Raw genomic sequence first — 23,229 nt, forward strand, 5'->3', positions numbered from 1 at the left:
AAATACTTTTTTGCACCACTGTATGTCATGGCTTTAGAAGCTTCTGGTAGGCTAATTGACATAATTTAAGTCAATTGGAGGTGTGCCTGTGGATGTATTTCAAGGCTTACCTTCAAACTCAGTGACTCTTTGCTTGACATAATGGGAAAATCAAAAGAAATCAGCCAAGACCTCAGAAAAAAATGGTAGAAAAATGGTATCACAAGTCTGATTCATCCTTAGGAGCAATTTCCAAATGCCTGAAGGTACCATGTTCATCTCTACAAACAATAGTACGCAAGTAATAACACCATGGGACCACGCAGCCGTCATACTGCTCAGGAAGGAGACGCATTCTGTCTCCTAGAGATGAACATACTTTGGTGCCAAAAGTGCAAATCAATCCTAGAACAACAGTAAAGGACCTTGTGAAGATGCTGGAGGAAATGTGAAGATGCTGGAGGAAACAGGTACAAAAGTCTCTATATCCACAGTAAAACGAGTCCTATATCGACAAAACCTGAAAGGCCGATCAGCAAGAAAGAAGCTACTGCTCCAAAACCGCCATAAAAAAGCCAGACTACGGTTTGCAACTGCACATGGGGACAAAGATCATACTTTTTGGAGAAATGTCCTCTGGTCTGATGAAGAGAAAATATAACTGTTTGGTCATAATGACCATCGTTATGTTTGGAGGAAAAAGGGGAAGGCTTGCAAGCCGAAGAACCCCATCCCAACCGTGAAGCACGGGGGTGGCAGCATCATGTTGTGGGGGTGCTTTGCTGCAGGAGGGACTCGTGCACTTCACAAAATAGATGGCATCATGAGGTAGGAAAATGATGTGGATATATTGACGCAACATCTCAAGACATCAGTCAGGAAGTTAAAGCTTGGTTGCAAATGGGTCTTCCAAATGGACAATAACCCCAAGCATACCTCCAAAGTTGTGGCAAAATGGCTTAGGGACAACAAAGTCAAGGTACTGGAGTGGCCATCACAAAGCCCTGACCTCAATGTTATAGACAATTTGTGGGCAGAACTGAAAAACCGTGTGAGCAAGGAGGCCTAGAAACCTGACTCAGTTACATCAGCTCTGTCAGGAGGAATGGGCCAAAATTCACCCAACTTATTGTGGGAAGCTTGTGGAAGGCTACCTGAAACTTTTGACCCATGTTAAACAATTTAAAGGCAATGCTACCAAATACTAATTGAGTGTATGTAAACTTCTGACCCACTGGGAATGCGATGAAAGAAATGAAAGCTGAAATAAATTATTCTCTCTACTATTATTCTGACATTTCACATTCTTAAAACAAAGTGGTGACCCTAACTGACCTAAGACGGGGAATTTTTACTAGGATTAAATGTCAGGAATTGTGAAACTGAGTTTAAATGTACTTGGCTAAGGTGTATGGTAACTTCCAACTTCAACTGTATATTGTGTTTCATCAAATGCAGGGGTGACCTGTGATGGTACCTGCCATCCTGCCTCCATGGTCATACAGAATGGATGGGGAAATGATTCACCCTTAATTTTTTTATTTTACATTTATTTAACTAGGCAAGTCAGTTAAGAACAAACTCTTATTTTCAATGACAGCCTAGGAACAGTGGGTTAGTTAAGCTGACAAGGTACAAATCTGTCATTCTGCCCCTGAACAGGCAAGTCAGTTAAGAACAAACTCTTATTTTCAATGGCAGCCTAGGAACAGTGGGTTAGTTAACCATGTTTGTTCTTAACTGACTTGCCTGTTCAGGGGCAGAATGACAGATTTGTACCTTGTCAGCTCAGGAATTTGAACTTGCAACCTTCCGGTTACTAGTCCAACGCTCTAACCACTAGGCTACCCTGCCGCCCCAATAATAATAATATTAATAATACAACATGTAAGTATACAAGCTGTGGTCTTGCCAGGGGGGTCCGGGGCCATGCCCCTCGGGAGATTACATTTTTGTTGAATGACTGTGAGAAGGTCACTACTGGGGACATTCTACTCCAAAATGCATGAACATTTTATAATGTTCAGTTTCATTAATTATCTCTTGATCTCAATTACATCACCAGAGAATTCTATATTAAACCCAAATATAATTTAACTAGTGCAACGTTACTGCATGTTTGCTAACAATTATTACATAAATCTATTAATAGCGTTATCTCATAGCGATATTTAGAGGACGCAACATTGCATCTGTCCCATTATGGTGTCTGTGAGAGAATGGGCAGTGCCATTGAGGCCATCTCCATTTTGAAGTAGTACATTTTTCTTCACCTACTACTTCTATGAGTAGGTAAACAAACTGAAAGGGTGCACACTGCCACCTGACAAGACAAGGTTGACAATTTACTGCCACCTGCGGTTATGGAATGTTTGCTCACAAGTATGATTCATTGTCTGAGCACTCCCGATGAACTGGATGGAATTATGTGATCCTTCCTTAACCCATAGGAAGTCCCACCCAGTTGACAGTTTTTTTGTTGTTGCAGTGAGGGCAACAATTAACAGCAGCGATGCACCAATGCTAAATTAATATAGGGGAAACACTGCTTGCTGGACCTTTTGAAATGTAGTGTATTTGTCTTTTTCTAACTTTTATTTTACATCCCATGTGTTAAGGAATGGGAGTGGGGTATTGATGGGTAGGGGTTTAAAGTGTAAAGCTATTAAATACAACTATTAAATATTAATAATCACATTGACATGGTATGAAAACCTTTTATTAGCAGGAAATAAAAATGATGTATGCTTGTTAATGCATTGTATTATCCATTACTTTCATCATTCAGTATCTAAATATTGTATTGTTGCTTAAATTAATGACAATAGTATTAAAATAGGGAGAAAATAAATACAAATAAGAATATAGATGGGTTATTATGAAACCAGCTATTGGGTTAGAGTTAAACCAAATGTTGGTTGATTAGATAACCCATTGCATTGGGTAAAAAATGATCAATTTAATGCATTGGTTAAAATAACCAATAATACAATTCATGAACTACCCTCATTATGTATGTCCAATTGTGTGCACAAATTTGTTTATATCCCTGTTAGTGAGCATTTCTCCTTTGCCAAGATAATCTATCCACCTGACAGGTGTGCATATCAAGAAGCTGATTAAAAAGCATGATCATTACACAGGTGTACCTTGTGCTGGGGACAATAAAAGGCCACTAAAATGTCTCTACCATAAGTTGTTTTAGAGAATTTGTCAGTACGTCCAACCGGCTTCACAACCGCAGACCACGTGTAACCATGCCAGCCCAGGACCTCCACATCCGGCTTCTTCACCTGCGGGATAGTCTGAGACCAGCCACCCAGACAGCTGATGAGTATTTTTGTCTGTAATAAAGCCCATTTGTGGGGGAAAAGTAATTCTGATTGGCTGGGTCTGGCTCCCAAGTGGGTGTGCCATGCTCTCCCAGGCCCGCCCCTGCCCAGTCATGTGAAATCCATAGATTAGGGCCTAATGAATTTATTTCAATTGACTGATTGCCTTATATGAACTGTAACTCAGTAAAATCGTTGAAATTGTTGCATTTATATTTTATTTCAGTATATATCTGTATATATGCCATCAGACATAAAAAATGCATGTCAGTGTCATAACATGCCACCAACATATCTCTCTCTCTGGGGTTAGCCCTAAGCTTCTCTTTCTTTATATATACAGTACCAGTCAAAAGTTTGGACACACCTACTCATTCAAGGGTTTTTCTTTATTTTTACTATTTGTAGAATAATAGTGAAGACATCAAAACTATTAAATAAAACATGGAATCATGTGGTACCCAAATATATTTTAGAATTTAGATTCTTCAAAGTAGCCACCCTTTGCCTTGATGACAGCTTTGCACACTCTTGGCATTCTCTCAACCAGCTTCATCTGGAATGCTTTTCCAACATACTTGAAGGAGTTCCCACATATGCTGAGCACTTGTTGGGTGCTTTTCCTTCACTCTGCGGTCCAACTCATCCCAAACTATCTCAATTGGGTTGAGGTCAGTGAATGTGAAGGCCAGATCATCTGATGCAGCACTCTAACACTCTCCTACTTGGACAAATAGGCCTTACACAGCCTGGAGGTGTGTTTTGGGTCATTATACTGTTGAAACAAATTAAAGTCCCACTAAGCACAAACCAGACGGGATGGTGTATCGCTGCAGAATGTTGTGGTAGCCATTAGAGGTCGACCGATTAATCGGAATGGCCGATTAATTGGGGCCGATTTCAAGTTTTCATAACAATCAAAAATCGGTATTTTTGGGCTCCAATTAGACATTTTATTTTATTATCATTATTTCTTTATACCTTTATTTAACTAGGCAAGTCAGTTAAGAACACATTCTTATTTTCAATGACGGCCTAGGAACGGTGGGTTAACTGCCTTGTTCCGGGGCAGAACAACAGATTTTCACCATGTCAGCTCGCGGGATCCAATCTTGCAACCTTACAGCTAACTAGTCCAACGCAATAACGACCTGACTCTCTCTCGTTGCACTCCACAAGGAGACTGCCTGTTACGCGAATGCAGTAAGCCACGGTAAGTTGCTAGCTAGCATTAAACTTATCTCATAAAAAACAATCAATCACAATCACTAGTTAACTACACATGGTTGATGATATTACTAGATATCATCTAGCGTGTCCTACATTACATATAATCTGATTGAGCATACAAGCATCTAAGTATCTGACTGAGCGGTGGTAGGCAGAAGCAGGCGCGTAAACATTCATTCAAACAGCACTTTTGTGCATTTTGCCAGCAGCTCTTCGTTATGCGTCAAGCATTGCGCTGTTTATGACTTCAAGCCTATCAACTCCCGAGATGAGGCTGGTGTAACCAAAGTGAAATGGCTAGCTAGTTAGTGCACGCTTATAGTGTTTCAAACATCACTCGCTCTGAGCCTTCTAGTAGTTTTTCCCCTTGCTCTGCATGGTTAACGCTGCTTCGATGGTGGCTGTTGTCGTTGTGTTGCTGGTTCGAGCCCAGGGAGGTGCGAGGAGAGGGACAGAAGCTATACTGTTACACTGGCAATACTAAAGTGCCTATAAGAACATCCAATAGTCAAAGGTTAATGAAATACAAATGGTATAGAGGGAAATAGTCCTATAATTCCTATAATAACTACAACCTAAAACTTCTTACCTGGGAATATTGAAGACTCATGTTAAAAGGAACCACCAGCTTTCATATGTTCTCATGTTCTGAGCAAGGAACTGAAACGTTAGCTTTCTTACATAGCACATATTGCACTTTTACTTTCTTCTCCAACACTTTGTTTTTGCATTATTTAAACCAAATTGAACATGTGTCATTATTTACTTGAGGCAAAATAGATTTTATTGATGTATTATATTAAGTTAAAATAAGTGTTCATTCAGTATTGTTGTAACTGTCATGATCACAAATAAAAATAAAACAATCGACCGATTAATCGGTATCGGCTTTTTTTGTGTGGTGTTCCTCCAATAATCGGTATCGGCGTTGAAAAATCATAATCGGTCGACCTCTAGTAGCCATGCTGGTTAAGTGTGCCTTGCATTCTAAATAAATCACAACAGTGTCACCAGCAAAGCACCCCCACACCCTCCTCCATGCTTCATGGTGGGAACAATACATGCGGAGATCATCTGTTCACCTACTCTGCGTCTCACAAAGATACGGCGGTTGGAACCAAAAATCTAAAATTTGGACTCATCAGACCAAAGGACAGATTTCCTGCGGTCTAATGTCCATTGCTCATGTTTCTTGTCCAAAGCAAGTCTCTTCTTCTTATTTGTGTCTTCAGTAGTGTTTTTTTCTTCTTCAGCAATTTGACCATGAAGGCCTGATTCATGCAGTCTCCTCTGATCAGTTGATATTGAGATGTATCTGTTACTTGAACTCTGTGAAGCATTTATTTGGGCTGCAATTTCTGAGGAAATTCCACAAATTAATTTTTAACAAGGCACACCAGTTAATTAAAATGCATCCCATGTGACAACCTCATGAAGCTGGTTGAGAGAATGTCAAGAGTGTGCAAAGCAATCTTCAAGGCAAAGGGCTACTTCGAAGAATATCAAATATAACATATATTTTCATTTGTTTAACACTTTTTGGTTACTACATGATTCCATATGTGTTATTTGATAGTTTTGATGCCTTCACTATTATTTTACAATGTAGAAAATAGTAAAAATAAAGAAAAACCCTGGAATGAGTAGGTGTGTCCAAACTTTTGATAGTTACTGTATACATTTATTAAATTGTTAATATCATACAGTGGACACCTAAGCCTATAGGCCTATGCATACAATGCCCTGATACAAATGAACCGTGAGGTGGACAATTATTGTTTTAGGAAAGTAGCCTAAAAACCAATAGCAAAAATAGGTTTAGCATATGCTACACATCGAAACACAAGTAATAGTGTTTTTGTAATTTGTTATAGGCTGTTTTTAAGGATACGTAAATGTGGCTCATTTGGCTAATATCCCTCATATATTGATGGCACTGGTTGCGCCAGGTTGGATCTGAATGCATATGGATGTCCGGTAAATTCCTCAAATGTCTGGTAAATTAAAATCTTCCCGGTCATGCTGTCCGGCGCAAAATTTTTCAAAAGGTAACTCTGAAATGGCATATTGTTTTTATGAAGATTTCCGAAAATCTGTCGCCAATTAAATGAAAACGTAGCTAGTGCACTAGTCCAATGTCACTTTGATTATGCTTGTACAGTGCCTTGCGAAAGTATTCGGCCCCCTTGAACTTTGCGACCTTTTGCCACATTTCAGGCTTCAAACATAAAGATATAAAACTGTATTTTTTTGTGAAGAATCATCAACAAGTGGGACACAATCATGAAGTGGAACGACATTTATTGGATATTTCAAACTTTTTTAACAAATCAAAAACAGAAAAATTGGGCGTGCAAAATTATTCAGCCCCTTTACTTTCAGTGCAGCAAACTCTCTCCAGAAGTTCAGTGAGGATCTCTGAATGATCCAATGTTGACCTAAATGACTAATGATGATAAATACAATCCACCTGTGTGTAATCAAGTCTCCGTATAAATGCACCTGCACTGTGATAGTCTCAGAGGTCCGTTAAAAGCGCAGAGAGCATCATGAAGAACAAGGAACACACCAGGCAGGTCCGAGATACTGTTGTGAAGATGTTTAAAGCCGGATTTGGATACAAAAATATTTCCCAAGCTTTAAACATCCCAAGGAGCACTGTGCAAGCGATAATATTGAAATGGAAGGAGTATCAGACCACTGCAAATCTACCAAGACATGGCCGTCCCTCTAAACTTTCAGCTCATACAAGGAGAAGACTGATCAGAGATGCAGCCAAGAGGCCCATGATCACTTTGGATGAACTGCAGAGATCTACAGCTGAGGTGGGAGACTCTGTCCATGGGACAACAATCAGTCGTATATTGCACAAATCTGGCCTTTATGGAAGAGTGGCAAGAAGAAAGCCATTTCTTAAAGATATCCAGAAAAAGTGTTGTTTAACGTTTGCCACAAGCCACCTGGGAGACACACCAAACATGTGGAAGAAGGTGCTCTGGTCAGATGAAACCAAAATTGAACTTTTTGGCAACAATGCAAAACGTTATGTTTGGCGTAAAAGCAACACAGCTCATCACCCTGAACATACCATCCCCACTGTCAAACATGGTGTTGGCAGCATCATGGTTTGGGCCTGCTTTTCTTCAGCAGGGACAGGGAGGATGGTTAAAATTGATGGGAAGATGGATGGAGCCAAATACAGGACCATTCTGGAAGAAAACCTGATGGAGTCTGCAAAAGACCTGAGACTGGGACGGAGATTTGTCTTCCAACAAGACAATGATCCAAAACATAATGCAAAATATACAATGGAATGGTTCAAAAATAAACACATCCAGGTGTTAGAATGGCCATGTCAAAGTCCAGACCTGAATCCAATCGAGAATCTGTGGAAAGAACTGAAAACTGCTGTTCACAAATGCTCTCCATCCAACCTCACTGAGCTCGAGCTGTTTTGCAAGGAGGACTGGGAAAAATTTCAGTCTCTCGATGTGCAAAACTGATAGAGACATACCCCAAGCGACTTACAGCTGTAATCACAGCAAAAGGTGGCGCTACAAAGTATTAACTTAAGGGGGCCGAATAATTTTGCACGCCCAATTTTTCAGTTTTTGATTTGTTAAAAAAGTTTGAAATATCCAATAAATGTTGTTCCACTTCATGATTGTGTCCCACTTGTTGTTGATTCTTCACAAAAAATACAGTTTTATATCTTTATGTTTGAAACCTGAAATGTGGCAAAAGGTCGCAAAGTTCAAGGGGGCCGAATACTTTCGCAAGGCACTGTACATCATGGTTCACAAGCAGCCCCAAACATCTAAAGAATAAGCTACCAGCCAAACAAGCTTTTCCCTCATACTCACCTGGAGGTTGAGCATTTTTTCGGCTCTATCTCTGTAATTGTATATGTAAAAAATATTGACCACAATGGAAATAAGTCCCCGACTGTATCGTGCATCCCGGTCACTTTTTAAATCTTTGTGTATATATGTATTTTTAAAAACCGACGAATAGAATATATAAATCCAAACTATGCAGCGGCCAATTGATGAATGGAAAGAGACATCTGTTACAAAACACCAAAACTTCAATGACATTCAGATATTGTCAAGCCAAGCCTTCTATATTGGGTAAGCCTACAATGTAGGGAGGGATGTACAGTGGGGCAAAAAAGTATTTAGTCAGCCACCAATTGTGCAAGTTCTCTCACTTAAAAAGATGAGAGAGGCCTGTAATTTATCATATGACAGACATATGACTTCAACTATGACAGACAAAATGAGAAAAAGAAATCCAGAAAAGCACATTGTAGGATTTTATATGAATTTATTTGCAAATTATGGTGGAAAATAAGTATTTGGTCAATAACAAAAGTTTCTCAATACTTTGTTATATACCCTTTGTTGGCAATGACAGAGGTCAAACGTTTTCTGTAAGTCTTCACAAGGTTTTCACACACTGTTGCTGGTATTTTGGCCCATTCCTCCATGCAGATCTCCTCTAGAGCAGTGATGTTTTGGGGCTGTTGCTGGGCGACACGGACTTTCAACTCCCTCCAAAGATTTTCTATGGGGTTGAGATCTGGAGACTGGCTAGGCCACTCCAGGACCTTGAAATGCTTCTTGCGAAGTCACTCCTTCGTTGCCCGGGCGGTGTGTTTGGGATCATTGTCATGCTTAAAGATCCAGCCACGTTTCATCTTCAATGCCCTTGCTGATGGAAGAAGGTTCTCACTCAAAATCTCACGATACATGGCCCCATTCATTCTTTCCTTTACACAGATCAGTCGTCCTTGTCCCTTTGCAGAAAATCAGCCCCAAAGCATGATGTTTCCACCACCATGCTTCACAGTAGGTATGGTGTTCTTTGGATGCAACTCAGCATTCTTTGTCCTCCAAACACGACCAGTTGAGTTTTTAGCAAAAAGTTATATTTTGGTTTTATCTGACCATATGACATTCTCCCAATCTTATTCTGGATCATCCAAATGCTATCTAGCAAACTTCAGACGGGCCTGGACATGTACTGGCTTAAGCAGGGGGACACGTCTGGCACTGCAGGATTTGAGTCCCTCTGGCGGCGTAGTGTGTTACTGATGGTAGGCTTTGTTACTTTGGTCCCAGCTCTCTGCAGGTCATTCACTAGGTCCCGGGATTTTTGCTCACTGTTCTTGTGATCATTTTGACCCCACGGGTGAGATCTTGCGTGGAGCCCCAGATCGAGGGAGATTATCAGTGGTCTTGTATGTCTTCCATTTCCTAATAATTGCTCTCACAGTTGATTTCTTCAAACCAAGCTGCTTACCTATGGCAGATTCAGTCTTCCCAGCCTGGTGCAGGTCTAAAATGTTGTTTCTGATGTCCTTTGACAGCTCTTTGGTCTTGGCCCTAGTGGAGTTTGGAGTGTGACTGTTTGAGGTTGTGGACAGGTGTCTTTTATACTGATAACAAGTTCAAACAGGTGCCATTAATACAGGTAACGAGTGGAGGACAGAGGAGCCTCTTAAAGAAGAAGTTACAGGTCTGTGAGAGCCAGGAATCTTGCTTGTTTGTAGGTGACCAAATACTTATTTTCCACCATAATTTGCAAATAAATTCATTAAAAATCCTACAATGTGATTTTCTGAATTTTTTACTCTCATTTTGTCTGTCATAGTTGAAGTGTACATATGATGAAAATTACAGGCCTCTCTCATCTTTTTTAAGTGGGAGAACTTGCACAATTGGTGGCTGACTAAATACGTTTTTTGCCCCACTGTATGTTCTGTTTGTCGAAATGTACATAGTTTATTTATTGTGGTGCTGAAAATGCAAACCATGATATTGAAGTGCCCGAAGTTGATATGCTTTGTTATTGGTTGTGTGGTGCATTGGCACAGAAACCTGTCGCTGGAATATTCTTTGCATATATTTTATATAATTATAAATATGGCATCATAATGTAAAAAATCTGCTTCCCCATAGCTGATCATTGTATGCAGCTGGCTCTGATTGTAGTGTAAAGAAACAGGCAGGGAGAGTGAGCTCGTCTATGGTGGTCAGCGAACTCCTAACCTTCTGCCTCGTAGCCCTGCTTTGCATCGACCGGGCCACAAAAGCATGCTGAAGTGGCAAAGTTGATATCCACCTATATAAACAAAGGGTCGCTACAGTTATTCTTATTTGTGGTCTTAAACATTATTTTGAGTTACTTCTGAGGAGGGAGGGCGTTCAATTTATTTTACTGTACAAGGGGAAGGTCATGTGAAAACATTTGTAACGTTGGGGAAGGGAAGTGCATTTTTTTAAAGACACCTCAAGTTGGACCAGCCCCTCCCCCTGGTAAATTTCGATCTGTCCCCTACTGAATGTGAGATTAATCAATTTTGGAAAAATATGCATTATGTGTTCAGAAATTCGACCTTTATCTCATATAATATTAAATACTATTGGCACCATGTGATGTATGAACGCCTTTTTATTGAGTGATTATCATGATGTGTGCATACAATATATGTGCATACAATAAGTCATATTTGATGTTTGAGAAGTGTATCAGCCCAAGTCCTTTTGGCTGATAGTTCAGAGATAAGCATTTCAATATTTGAAGTGACCTACACGTTTTCATGATGAAATATGATGCTGATATCACTCCTCTCATATACGCCATTACAGGTGGTAATTAACAATTAACAACACATCTTTCACGTTTTGGACCATTGATTAATTATTTTCATAGTTGTAAATGCTGAGGTAAAATAGGTGTGAATGATCAAGGTTAGAGGATCAGCATTTGCACCAATTTAATACTGGTTGCAAGTGTCAAAGAGTGTCAGGTGGATGGATACATCTTACAGTTAACTTGAACAGGCTTGTCCTAAAAATACACTGGAATGTTTCGCCACTCGATTATAATGAGGCTATAATATGCGAGCTGAGAACCTATAAGTTCTATTGCCTTGCAAGGTCAAACCGCCTAAAGACAGGTCTCGAAGCCTGTGTTGTCTGCTTAATGCAGAATAGACACAATAGCGTACGCCAAAACATTCAGCAGGCCACGCGTTCATACAGTTGACATCTAGGAAAAAAAGCCTTTGGTACATCTGGCTTTCCCAATTTCGGATACCTTTAATCAGGCCAGCGCAGGAATCTTACCTAAATCATACGCAGGTATAAACTAAGTAGCTTATGGAATACAATTTCACAGACTTGTGAATGACATAACTGTGATATATACACCCGGTTATAGCAACTGTCTAAATGTCTGGTAGTCTAAATGATAATGGAAGTAAACAAGTTTGTTGTTTAACAATGACCTATTTCTTTCCTGTCTCCCGGCCGTTGCTGCACAGTGATGCACCCCACCGGATACATTTTCGTCTTTCTACTATTTCGCAGCCTTCATCTCGGTGAAGGTAGCTAGCTATTGGAGTGTAGGATCATTTGTCCATTGCCCAACACCATTCACTCGCGAATAGCACTGAGTGTTGCATGTCGGCTGACAGACTAGTCGTTGACATATTGCCAAATATCAAAATAGAACCAATATACACATCACACTATCCGAGCTACAGAATAACACGACTGATTGTTGTGCCTCCCTATCGAGCACAAGAGGAACCAGGTTGTCTCCACATTGCATTGTGTCAGAGCGGGGTTACCCAGAGACCTCAACGACAGAGCGATCCCGGTTGTGGCCGGCTGCTCCGGTCTTCAGCTATCGACTAGTTTTGGTCACTGCCACGACCAGTGAACGTTTGACGCCATAGGCTCAAAAAACGTAAATACAGTGAATATACATTTGCACACTCCAGTGCACATTTGACTGGTGATTAAAACAATCACACTCAAAACAGCAAGTTTACAGTGAAGGAAGCCACAATGTTTTGTTTGAGGCCTCGTCAAAATTACTGTCGTTCCCTTTCAAAATGGGGCTTAGGCTACGGAGAGTAAATTTGGTCGATTTATGGAATATTCGAACGCCTCGTCCAAACAACCTAGGCCTGGGATACTGCTGCTATAGAGTAGTAGCTACAGCATGGCATGTCCCGTCTGAGTTCGCGGTTGCCATTACCTGACCAAATGTTTACGTTGAGAACGTAGTAAATCATGCAAAGCATGAAATATGTCACCACCAACTAAGTAAAAAGACGATCACTTTTGTTCATATGTGCGTAAAAGGATTGGACCTGATGTAGGCTATACCATGGAGGCAGGGAACAAGTTGGAGACGATGCTCTGAGTTGGCAGGTTGAAGATGCCACGATGTGTAAACTCATGGCAGATGGAAGATTAATGTTATAATGAAATACAGTGAAACTAGAATTCACGACCTTTTTTGGTTATTGTAGCCTTAGCAAAATATAATGTGGGCCACTGCCGACTGAGACAGGAATTCACCCCAAGAAACATGTGACACGTTTATCCTCACACTTGAAGACTTTACGTTAACAAAATGCATACCTTGAATACCGTTAGACAGGTTTGTTATGGCCTGTACGTGGATTTACAAACTTTACTGTACACAATTATTCACAGCAAAAGTTTGGGAGAGTTGACTGTTGCCCTCCATGCCGTTGTGCAATGCCCCCCTTATTGCCCCCTGCTCTCCAGTACGCCTTTGTTATTAGTAATCGCATGGTATCGCACCGCCTTACCTTGCGCTCCAAACTGCCCTTTCAAAGCTTGCAAATAGAGCTTTTCACACCACGACAAGTGATTGTTTGAGACTTGGTGACTTCTGTTAAGGGTCAGGAATGTGATTTTGTGGTAGAATAATTCCAGTGTGACATGTCGGCTTCTCCTCGCGATCTTCTCTCATCGCCCGTTTTCAGACCGCAGCAGCTGGAGATGAAAATCGCGCACCCTGGGTCCTAGCGCCGACAGAGGCCTACAGGTGAATAACAGGTGGTGACCGTAGTCGAGCCCTTATATAATTGTAAATTCCTATTCAAAACATGGACATTTTTGGAATCATCTTTGGAAATTAGAATCATCCCTTCTAATACGGAAATAGGTCTACCACAACAGCCAAACTGATGACCCAAGTGATGTTATGGCTGAAAGTGTGTGTTTATGAACCATCATTAGATAGCTGACAGAATGGTAGTTATTAAGCATAGGCACATCATACGATTTGGCTACTGGATATTTCTTCCGGACAAAGATATGAATGTAAGGAAAGATACTAAACTATAAGTATAAAACAACTGTGGCACAAATATGGGATTTTTTCCCCCTGCAATGCATAACACATGATCACTATGATGACATAAAATACGTGTTGTGTAAAAGCTTACATTGTTATCATGAGGGTTTGGACAGGAGTGTCCTTCTTCATATTACTGTAAAGTTATTATTGCCATTCAATAAGAATGCACATTTCCTTTACGTCGCATTCTAGTCCCCTATAATTACACCCAAGACACAAAAATAACTTCGGCAGAATCCGTCTCAACGTTGCTGTCCTGTTTCCACTACAATGTCCCAAAATTGCGTTATTAAATGTGCGATGTGAAGAGAGGACACCTCGTTTAGTTACTGAGTTTTAGAGACTTGAGTGAAGCTAGCCACAATAAGGATTTGCATTTCGCCATCAAAATAAAGGTCCCTGTTGAAACATCCAAACGGATACAAATAGTGGAATAAGGCCATATTTGGACTAGATAATGCTAAACAAGGTATGTTGTTATATAAGGTAAAAATAAATACAATAATGTATTAATTTGACAATAAACAGAAAAAACATTGGATTTATTAAACTGTATAATTGCATTGGGTGTGCTGCAACCTATTCTGTACAAAAACCCGAGGACACTCCCATTTAGTATATGTTACGTTTGTAGTTACATTAGATAGATGGTTATTTCAGGCAAAAAAGAAAGGAGTGTGGTTAACACGAACTTCTAGCAACTCAAAGGTTGCGAGTTCAAATCTCATTACAGACAACTTTAGCATTTTAGCCAATTAGCAACTTTTCAACTACTTACAACTTTTTTTTTTAACTACTTAGCATGTTAGCTAACCCTTTCCCTAACCTTGACCCTTTTAGCTAACCATAACCTTAACCATTTAACCTAACTCCTAGACTTAATCCTAACCCCTAGCCTAGCTAACATTGGCGAGTTAGCTAATGTTTGCAATCTAACCACCTAGCTAAAATTCGTAACATATCATACGTTAGCAAATTCGTAACATATTGTATGTTTTTCAAATTGGTAACATGTTGTACGTTTTGCAAATTCGTAACATATAATACGAATTGTAAATCGTAACATATATTACGAAATAGGTGATGGTCATCCACAAATTAATACATGCCATCGTACTAAATGTGGCGCATCAGATTTGACAGAATAATACGAACTGCTCTGAGACCATGTTGGGCAAACAAATACGCACTGTACAGCCTTGCGATTGGTGCCTTACCTACTATTGTGACTAATCCTTATTGTGGCTAGCTTCACACAGGTAGATTATAGACCCTAACCTTCCACTCGATACGGGTGACTAGAGTGGAAATCCAATAAACTAGTCAAGTATAATGTAGGCAGTAGGCAACCAGTTTTACCTCCCCATAAACAAGAACCCTGTCAATAGCCTGTGTGGTGGTCACGAGGGTGTGTCTCACCGTGCCCTGCTTTCCTCATTTGTACAAAACAGGCGACGGAAATGGATAACAGTTTGTCATACTGTACCAGCATGAGTTGGTCCGACGAACGTGCTGTCGAGACTGGAGAGCCTTTCAAATGTTCTCCAATTTATAAAACCGTTATTATTGGTCAATTCGCTTTAAATAAATAACCATGTGGCTCAAATTATGTATACAGACCCATTACACAATCCGTCATAACCAATGCATTCCGGACATTTCACAAGGGGAAAGAAATATGGTGTCAGTTGAGCCTGGTAAAAGTTTCGGTTTTGCACAACATTGTGCGCTAAAAACCTATGGATCCAACTCAACGAGAGGTATGTCAGTGCCGGTACGGATTAAATACAGTTTATTATAGGCCAGCATTTTAATGTTCGTGCAATGTGTACATTTTGACATTTTTAGATCAAGTTCGTATTTGGTGACTATTTATGGCGCAGGTTTAATGCCAGATGGTGCTGAATCAAAGCAGAAAGCTATAATACTAACCTGACACAACTCAGCACTAAACCAAATAGCTTGCCATTGCAAATGCACTTATACACACGACTGCACTCCCCGGCATTAATATAGGTCTATACAGCTAATGAATTCCAACAAGACTGCAATTCCATGCGTGTCTCAAAAATGAAGATATCATCTCATAATATTCCAAGCAGTTAAATACATCTAATATTGGTCAAACAATATTATTTAATGAAAAACATTCAGAACTACCGTGGCGTGGTCATCTACATGAAACGTGTATTTGGCCAACGTTACCACCTGGTTCCATAGTGTAGTGGTTATCACGTCTGCTTTACACGCAGAAGGTCCTGGGTTCGAGCCCCAGTGGAACCACCACTTTTTATTGACCTAGAGAAAACATTAAACGCTCCATACTGATAGCTAAATGTAGGCTAATACACACATCATGAATCAATATCTAAGATCTGTTATCTAATGACATTTTTAGACATATAGGAACAACATTTGTTCTCAGATAATCAGATTTAATGGTCACACACAGTCACTACAGTACATGCCAGTATGGTACCAAACCTCCTATGTATTATCTCAATAACAAACAAGCTGCCTATTGTAAACTGCATTGTGCCAGTGGTTCCCAAACTTTTTGTACTCCCCGTACCCCTTCAAACATTCAACCTCCAGCTGCATACCACTTCTAACACCAGGGTCAACACACTCAAATGTTGTTTTTTTGCCATCATTGTAAGCCTGCCACACACACACACTATAGGATACATCTATTAAACGTAAGAATGAGTACGGGTTTTTGTCACAACCCGGCTCATGGAAAGTGACAAAGAGCTCTTATAGGACCAGGGCACAAATAATATAATAATAATCAATAATTTTGCTCTTTATTTAACCATCTTACATATAAAACCTTATTTGTTAATCGAAAATTGTGAATAACTCACCACAGGTTAATGAGAAGGGTGTGCTTGAAAGGATGCACATAACTCTGCAATGTTGGGTTGTATTGGAGAGAGCCTCAGTCTTAAATAATTTTCCACACACAGTCTGTGCCTTTATTTAGTTTTCATGCTAGTGCCCAGGCTCTGTCGTAACCGTCCGCGACCAGGAGGTCTGTGGGGCGACGCACAGTTGTCCAGGTTAGGGAGGGTTTGGCTGGTAGGAATATCCTTGTCTCATCATGCACCAGCGACTCCTGTGCCGGGCACAGTGCGCGCTAACCAAGGTTGCCAGGTGCACAGTGTTTCCTCCGACACATTGGTGCGGCTGGCTTCCGGTTTGGATGCGTGCTATGTTAAGAAGCAGTGCGGCTTGGTTGGGTTGTGTATTGAAGGACGCATGACTTTCAACCTTCGTCTCTCCCGAGCCCGTACGGGAGTTGTAGCGATGAGACAAGATAGTAGCTACTAAAACAATTGGATACCACGAAAAAGGGGTAAAATAAGATTTAAAAAATAAAAAAAATTCACTGAACCGCTTGTTGCAATCTTGATGATATCGGTAAGTGGACTGGAGACAGGGCATGAAAGGGATAATGATAATGTGTCATCCGTTTCGGGAAAGTAATTGCGCAACCAACTCAGTCAGGTGCTTCGCTGTATCACATTTGACATTGTCTGTAAGCTTGCGTTAATTTGCACACAATAAAAATCATACGATGATGATGTTAATGCAGACAGAGAAGAGCTCCAACTTCTTAATCATAGCCTCAATTTTGTCTCGCACATTGTGGCAGCATATTTGCGGAGAGTCCCTGAAATCCTAGATTCAGATCATTCAGGCGAGAAAAAACATCACCCAGATAGTCGTGTGAGCGGTCAGTCAGGTGAAAATGTTTGGCGTAAAGAAAAGTTTAAGCTCGTCTCTCAATTTAAAAAAAAATGTGTCAATACTTTGTCCCTTGATAACCAGCGCACTTCTGTATGTTGTAAAAGTGTTAAATGGTCGCTGCCCATATCATTGCATAATCCAGAAAATACACAAGAGTTCAGGGGCCTTGCTTTTCACTGTAGTGTCCAAAACATCTTTCAAGCTGTCAGGCATTCCCTTGGCAGTAAAAGCCTCTCGGTGGATGCTGCAGTGTACCCAAGTGGCATCGGGAACAACTGCTTGCACGTGCGTTACCACTCCACTATGTCTCCCTGTCATGGCTTTTGCGCTATCAGTACAGATACCAACATGAGCAGCAGCTACTTTGGCTACATACGGACCGTTAGTGGAATTCCCACAAGAGAGTAACGGTTAATGCGATTGGACATTAATTATTTGACTAGGCTAGCTGTATTTGACATTGTGTTGTTATTTCGCTGAACACTAGATGGTATAATTTTATTTTTGGCAGTGAAACGAGGCTACTCAGGCGAGAAAAAAACCTCACCCAAATGTATAGCACCATTGGAAAATATAAACGGACTGTTTGAAAATGCGAAGGGGGAAAAAAGTTAAACCCCTTTTAAAAATGTGAATCACATTTTTATTTGGTGTACCCCCCGACGGCGTACCCCCGACGTCTGAAGACTCTTGTTTCATGATAACATTGGTAATCATAGTAATTTAGCTGATAATTCACACCTACGATATCCAGGCAGGTGAAATATTTCTGAATGTAACATGAGTAGGCTATCAGTTTGTTTTAAAATATTACAAGGTCAACACTTGACTTCATAATACCAATTATGCCATACTTCTATTGAAAACAGAATTTAAGCACCTTTGGTAGCGATTACAGCCTCGAGTCTTCTTGGGTATTGACACTACAAGCTTGGCCCATCTGTATTTGGGGATTTTATCCCATTCTTCTCTGCAGATACTCTGAAACGTTCAGGTTGGATGGGGAGCGTTGCTGCAGCCATTTTCAGGTCTCTCCAGAGATGTTCGATTGGGTTCAAGTCCGGACTCTGGCTGGGCCACTCAAGGACATTCAGAGATTGTCCCAAAGCCACTCCTGCGTTGTCTTGGCTATGTGCTTAGGGTTGTTGTCCTGTTGGAAAGTGAACCTTCGCCCCAGTCTGGGGTCCTGAGCGCTTTGGAGCAGGTTTTCATCAAGGATCTCTCTGTACTTTGCTCCGTTCAATATTGAGTCTCATTGCAAAGGGTCTGAATACTTTTCAATATTTTTAATTTTTAATACATTTGCAAAAACGTCTAAAAACCTGTTTTCGCTTTTTGATTATGGTGTATTGTGTGTAGATTGATGAGTTTTTTGTTTGTTTTTTAATCCATTTAAGAATAAGGCTGCAATGTAACAAAATGTGGAAAAAGTCAAGGGGTCTGAATACTTTCCAAATGCACTGTATTGAATCGTATCGTGAGGTCCCTGGCAATTCCCAGCCCTACAAAATACCCAATTAAAAAGTCTCAGCAACAATAACTATATATCCAAAGCAATTTCTTTACATTGTGGTTGTATTGTCCGTGTTTTTCTAATAGGTAACAAGTACCAGTAATTACAATAATTGAATCCTTGTGGACTAAAATAAATGACCAATGATCAAGCTGTTTGTTTTTTTATCTTGTTAGTTAGCACCCCCTACTGTTAAATCTGTTCTTTACAGGGTCCCAAGGCCTTCCAAGATAATTGGTGAGTTAATAAGGATACAGCACTCTCTCAGGCTAGCCTTGTAAAACAGACAATGGTGACTGGATATTTGAAAAACCACTTCTAGCTGATCCAGGCTGATATCCTTGCCAACTGTGCTGCCACCATGCCCATGTCCTCTGCATTGTGGCCCAATCCCAAATGGACATATAAACGTTGGTTATACAATTATTGCATCTGAGCTCCTAGAGTGAGGCTCTCCTTTTCTTTTTCAATTGATTCATATAAGCAACATGGTGAAACTTCCACCTAGCATATCAAAGGGCAAAGTGGCGCTATTACCATATTGCTTACACCTGTCAAATCCTCTCAGATCTCCACAAGTGCATAGGGCATAGGCATGTTATGGAGTCCATTTGGGATTGGGCCTATCACTTTCTCAAATACTTTCTCCACTCTCTCATAATGCATTTGATTCCATAATGAGTATTCTAGAAGAATCATGACTAAACACTGATTTCAGATTAAATCGTTTCAATGTGATAAATCCTGCTGGGTATTGTGACTCTGCATAAACATATACAGCAGATAGTTATGACCAATTATCAATTGACTTACAATGGTGGCTTTTCCTAAATAAATACACACTATGGGCAATAAATAGACACTATGAGGACATCATTTTAAAAAGCCTTCCATTCATAAACTAAACTCAACCTAAATTGACATGTTTGCCCGTTTTGAAAATGAAACACAATGACTTAAACTAGCTAACGTTACCTAACTGCTAAGAAAATATTTGACTGTGTCTGATTACAGCACTGACATCTATGATAATCTTAGACTTGCATACTAGCTAGTTATCTTGGTCCACATGGAGGAACTGTCTAATAATTCAATCTTGCTAGTTAGGTAAACTAATCTAGCTAGCTTGTTCGCAAAATTCGGATAGATACATGTTGCTAGCTTATTGCTAGCTATCAATTCAAGCGCGTTGTAGTCAAGGAAGTTAACTAGAATGGCAGACGTTAGATAACCAGGGCGAGGCTAATGTTAGCAATATGCCTACACTTATCATTCATTCATCTCAGCTTTCACATTAGCTACTTACCAAATAATTAAATGTATATGTTCTGTGTTCGCACACTTGACTTGACCCATTTGTTTAGCAAGCTATATAAAAGCGTTTATGAAGTTGGCACCCAGAGGTTCCTGAACTAAAACGTTAGTCAAGGCGCATGCATGTTACCTGCTGCAAGAAACGATGCCCCCTATTGGACAAAGAAATTGGTGTGTTTTTCCCGCCAAATGTGAACGTTATGTATGCAAATATATGAATAGTAGTGCTGTTATTTGATTTAAAATGTACATTTTCAGTGGACATCACCGGAAACATGTAGGTACTTTCATTAATTGAATCAATGACTCCTCACTTCAAGGAGGAAGGGTTCATTCAATGATCGTTTAGTATGAAACCAGAGAGGAAGAGGCGAAGCGAGAGGGATATATGGGCCCAAATACTGTCTTCTCCAGAGGGTGGCGTTTTTAGTTGTTTTTTTTTCCGCTCAAGCCAGGAGTTTTTGCATGGAGGCCAATGGCAGAGTATCGAATTTTGCTAACAAAACATTGAATGGTTTATTTGCTACGTGTGGCTTACTTGATAGAATCTAAGTTTCGTAACGAGTAGTAGGTTGTTACGAGTGTACTGATATAAGTAGGACACGTAAACATCCAAACACAATACCGGAGTTGTCTAGTCGTTACTAGTTACCACAACCACAAAGTCTTACACCTCACCCATTTTTACACTTTATCTTCTTAAAATGTGATTTTAAACCTAACCGTAGCCTTATGCATAACCATATTCTTACATGAAGACCAAAAAGCAAATTGTTACGATATAGATCATTTTGACTTGGTGGCTGTGGTAACTAATGGAAACCGTTGTGTCTGTTGTTCACACGCTTATCTGCCCTCTCATTGGCGCGAATGGTCCCACCTGATCTTGCCTCCTCCCAACTGCCTTTTATTTGATGATGTATTTTCATTGTTAGAACGGCCATTAGAGTATCTGGTCAATATGCAACCTAATGTATCATCTGTGATGAAACGCTGATGCATTGAAACACTGAACGAGCCCCCCTCGTAAACCGGATGGTGTTACACTTTAAAGTTTAGCATTTCCTGTTGTTACACTTGTTATTCCCTAAAATGGCGAATTTAGCAGCTGCTGTTGTTGCTGCCGCTGGTAGAGATCCCGCCGTTGACCGTTCATTGCGCTCTGTCTTTGGTAAATGTATTAATGGGCGAATACTGATTCAAAAGTGTATGTCGGACAATACGTTTGTACTCACAGCTAGCGAGCTGGATAGCTTACAAACCGCGCTAGACATAGCACATCAGCAGATAGCTAACTAACTAATGTGTGCAGGATTAGTATCAAACGCATTTGTATAGCTAGCAAGTGTGCCTCACGTTAGTTAGCCAAGGTATTCCTCTGTCTGTATCACATACGTATGTGGCAAGTTAGCGAAGTGTATACCTGTGTTAACAAGTTTTATAGTTAACTAGCTAGTTTGCTAATGGTGTCTGAATTACCGTTACACATTGCTACTAGCAACAGGTGGTTCAGCCATAGACAACAGTAACGTTAACTAAGAACTTTGCCGCTCATGTCTTTTGCATGTTAGTTGTTTAGGGTTCTTGTATTCTGTGAGTTTTTCCACAACTCAGTCGAGTTGCTGTCTTGAACTTTTAACTCAATTTAACAGTGGGAAACATTCCATATGAGGCCACAGAGGAGCAACTGAAAGACATTTTTTCAGAAGTCGGGCTTGTTGTCAGCTTTAGGTACGTAAGCAGTCTTAAGGCAACGTTTACCGTTTCATCTGCCTAAAACAATTGCTGCTGTGCACTAGGCTATTCTTCAAGTAATTACACGCTAATATGGCTTTTTGGTCACCTTTTGAAAATTGTTTTGTAACCCTACACAATTTTTCAGGTTAGTGTATGATAGGGAGACAGGCAAGCCAAAAGGATATGGCTTCTGTGAGTATCAAGACCAGGAGACCGCCCTCAGTGCCATGCGGAACCTTAACGGAAGAGAGTTCAGTGGCCGAGCTCTCCGTGTCGACAATGCTGCTAGTGAGAAGAATAAAGAAGAGCTCAAGAGTAAGTATGCACTGCAGTGCACTATTAACCACAATGGAAAGTATGCACTGCAGTATTATCCACAATGGAAAGTATCTACTGCAATGCACTATTAACTACATGGATTAGGTTTACATACACAGTAATAATTCAATATTAACCTGATTATGCAATAGTCATGTAAACACCTTGGTCTGTTTATCTTAAACCCTGTTTTCTGAGCGATCTTTTGAATTATTAGAACATGTAAACACCTTAATTGGTGTTACAGTGGTGTATTTGATCTGCGCATGTGCTAGCACCAGCTGAGCGAGCCACCCTCTTTATCTATAGTGAAGTGAGTTCGGAACAACTGAATATATGCTTCTTAGAAGTAGTTCTAGCATACAAACTTTATATACCTGAACTCAGAATAAAATATGCTTCTGAAAAATAACATGGTTGCTGTCTTAGGAAATTTATTTTGATTGGCGATGTTCTGCATTTATCAGATGGCCATCAGGTGTCCATGTAAACAGGATTCTTAGGGAAATAGTTCTTCTTCCAAAGTATTACACCATTTTAATTTTACTATATTGGAACAAAAATATAAATGCCACATGCAACATTTTCAAAGATTTTACCGGGTTTTACAGATCATAAAAGGAAATCAGTCAATTTAAATAAATAAGGCCATAATCTATGGATTTCACATGGCTGGGAATACAGATATGCATCTGTTGGTCACAGGTACCTAAAAAAAAAAAAAAAGTAGGGGCGTGGATCAGAACCGTTTGCCTCATGCAGTGCGACACATCTCCTTCGCATAGAGTTGATCAGGCTGTTGATTGTGGAATGTTGTCCCACTCCTTTTCAATGGCTTTCGGAAGTTAATGGATATTGGCAGGA

The 23,229-nt window shown here is 40.1% G+C and overlaps 2 protein-coding genes and 1 non-coding gene across 6 annotated transcripts in view; 2 read left to right on the plus strand and 1 right to left on the minus strand.

Moving 5' to 3' along the window:
• Positions 1 to 13,409, minus strand: part of bcorl1 (BCL6 corepressor-like 1) — a 49,264-nt gene extending 35,855 nt beyond the window's left edge. The window contains exon 1 of the mRNA XM_024387635.2: positions 13,177 to 13,409. The gene's annotated coding sequence lies outside the window, so the exon portion shown is untranslated. The remainder of the gene's footprint in view (positions 1 to 13,176) is intronic.
• A 2,531-nt stretch (positions 13,410 to 15,940) lies between these two features.
• On the plus strand, positions 15,941 to 16,013 carry trnav-uac. Its single transcript has one exon. It is a non-coding gene; the product is annotated as a tRNA-Val (tRNA).
• A 5,247-nt stretch (positions 16,014 to 21,260) lies between these two features.
• Positions 21,261 to 23,229, plus strand: part of cstf2 (cleavage stimulation factor, 3' pre-RNA, subunit 2) — a 33,486-nt gene continuing 31,517 nt past the window's right edge. Inside the window, exons 1-3 of one of the 4 annotated variants that reach the window (XM_024387630.2) lie at positions 21,261 to 21,481; positions 21,963 to 22,041; positions 22,193 to 22,362. In XM_024387630.2, the coding sequence (XP_024243398.1) occupies positions 21,403 to 21,481; positions 21,963 to 22,041; positions 22,193 to 22,362 (328 nt within the window). In that variant the 5' untranslated portion in view covers positions 21,261 to 21,402. Of the gene's footprint in view, positions 21,482 to 21,962; positions 22,042 to 22,192; positions 22,363 to 23,229 lie in introns of those variants that run through there. The other 3 variants (XM_024387629.2, XM_024387631.2, XM_024387632.2) reach the window with 3 other exon arrangements.

Source organism: Oncorhynchus tshawytscha, linkage group LG21 (genome assembly GCF_018296145.1).
Source record: "Oncorhynchus tshawytscha isolate Ot180627B linkage group LG21, Otsh_v2.0, whole genome shotgun sequence".
In the NCBI taxonomy this organism is placed as follows: domain Eukaryota; kingdom Metazoa; phylum Chordata; class Actinopteri; order Salmoniformes; family Salmonidae; genus Oncorhynchus; species Oncorhynchus tshawytscha.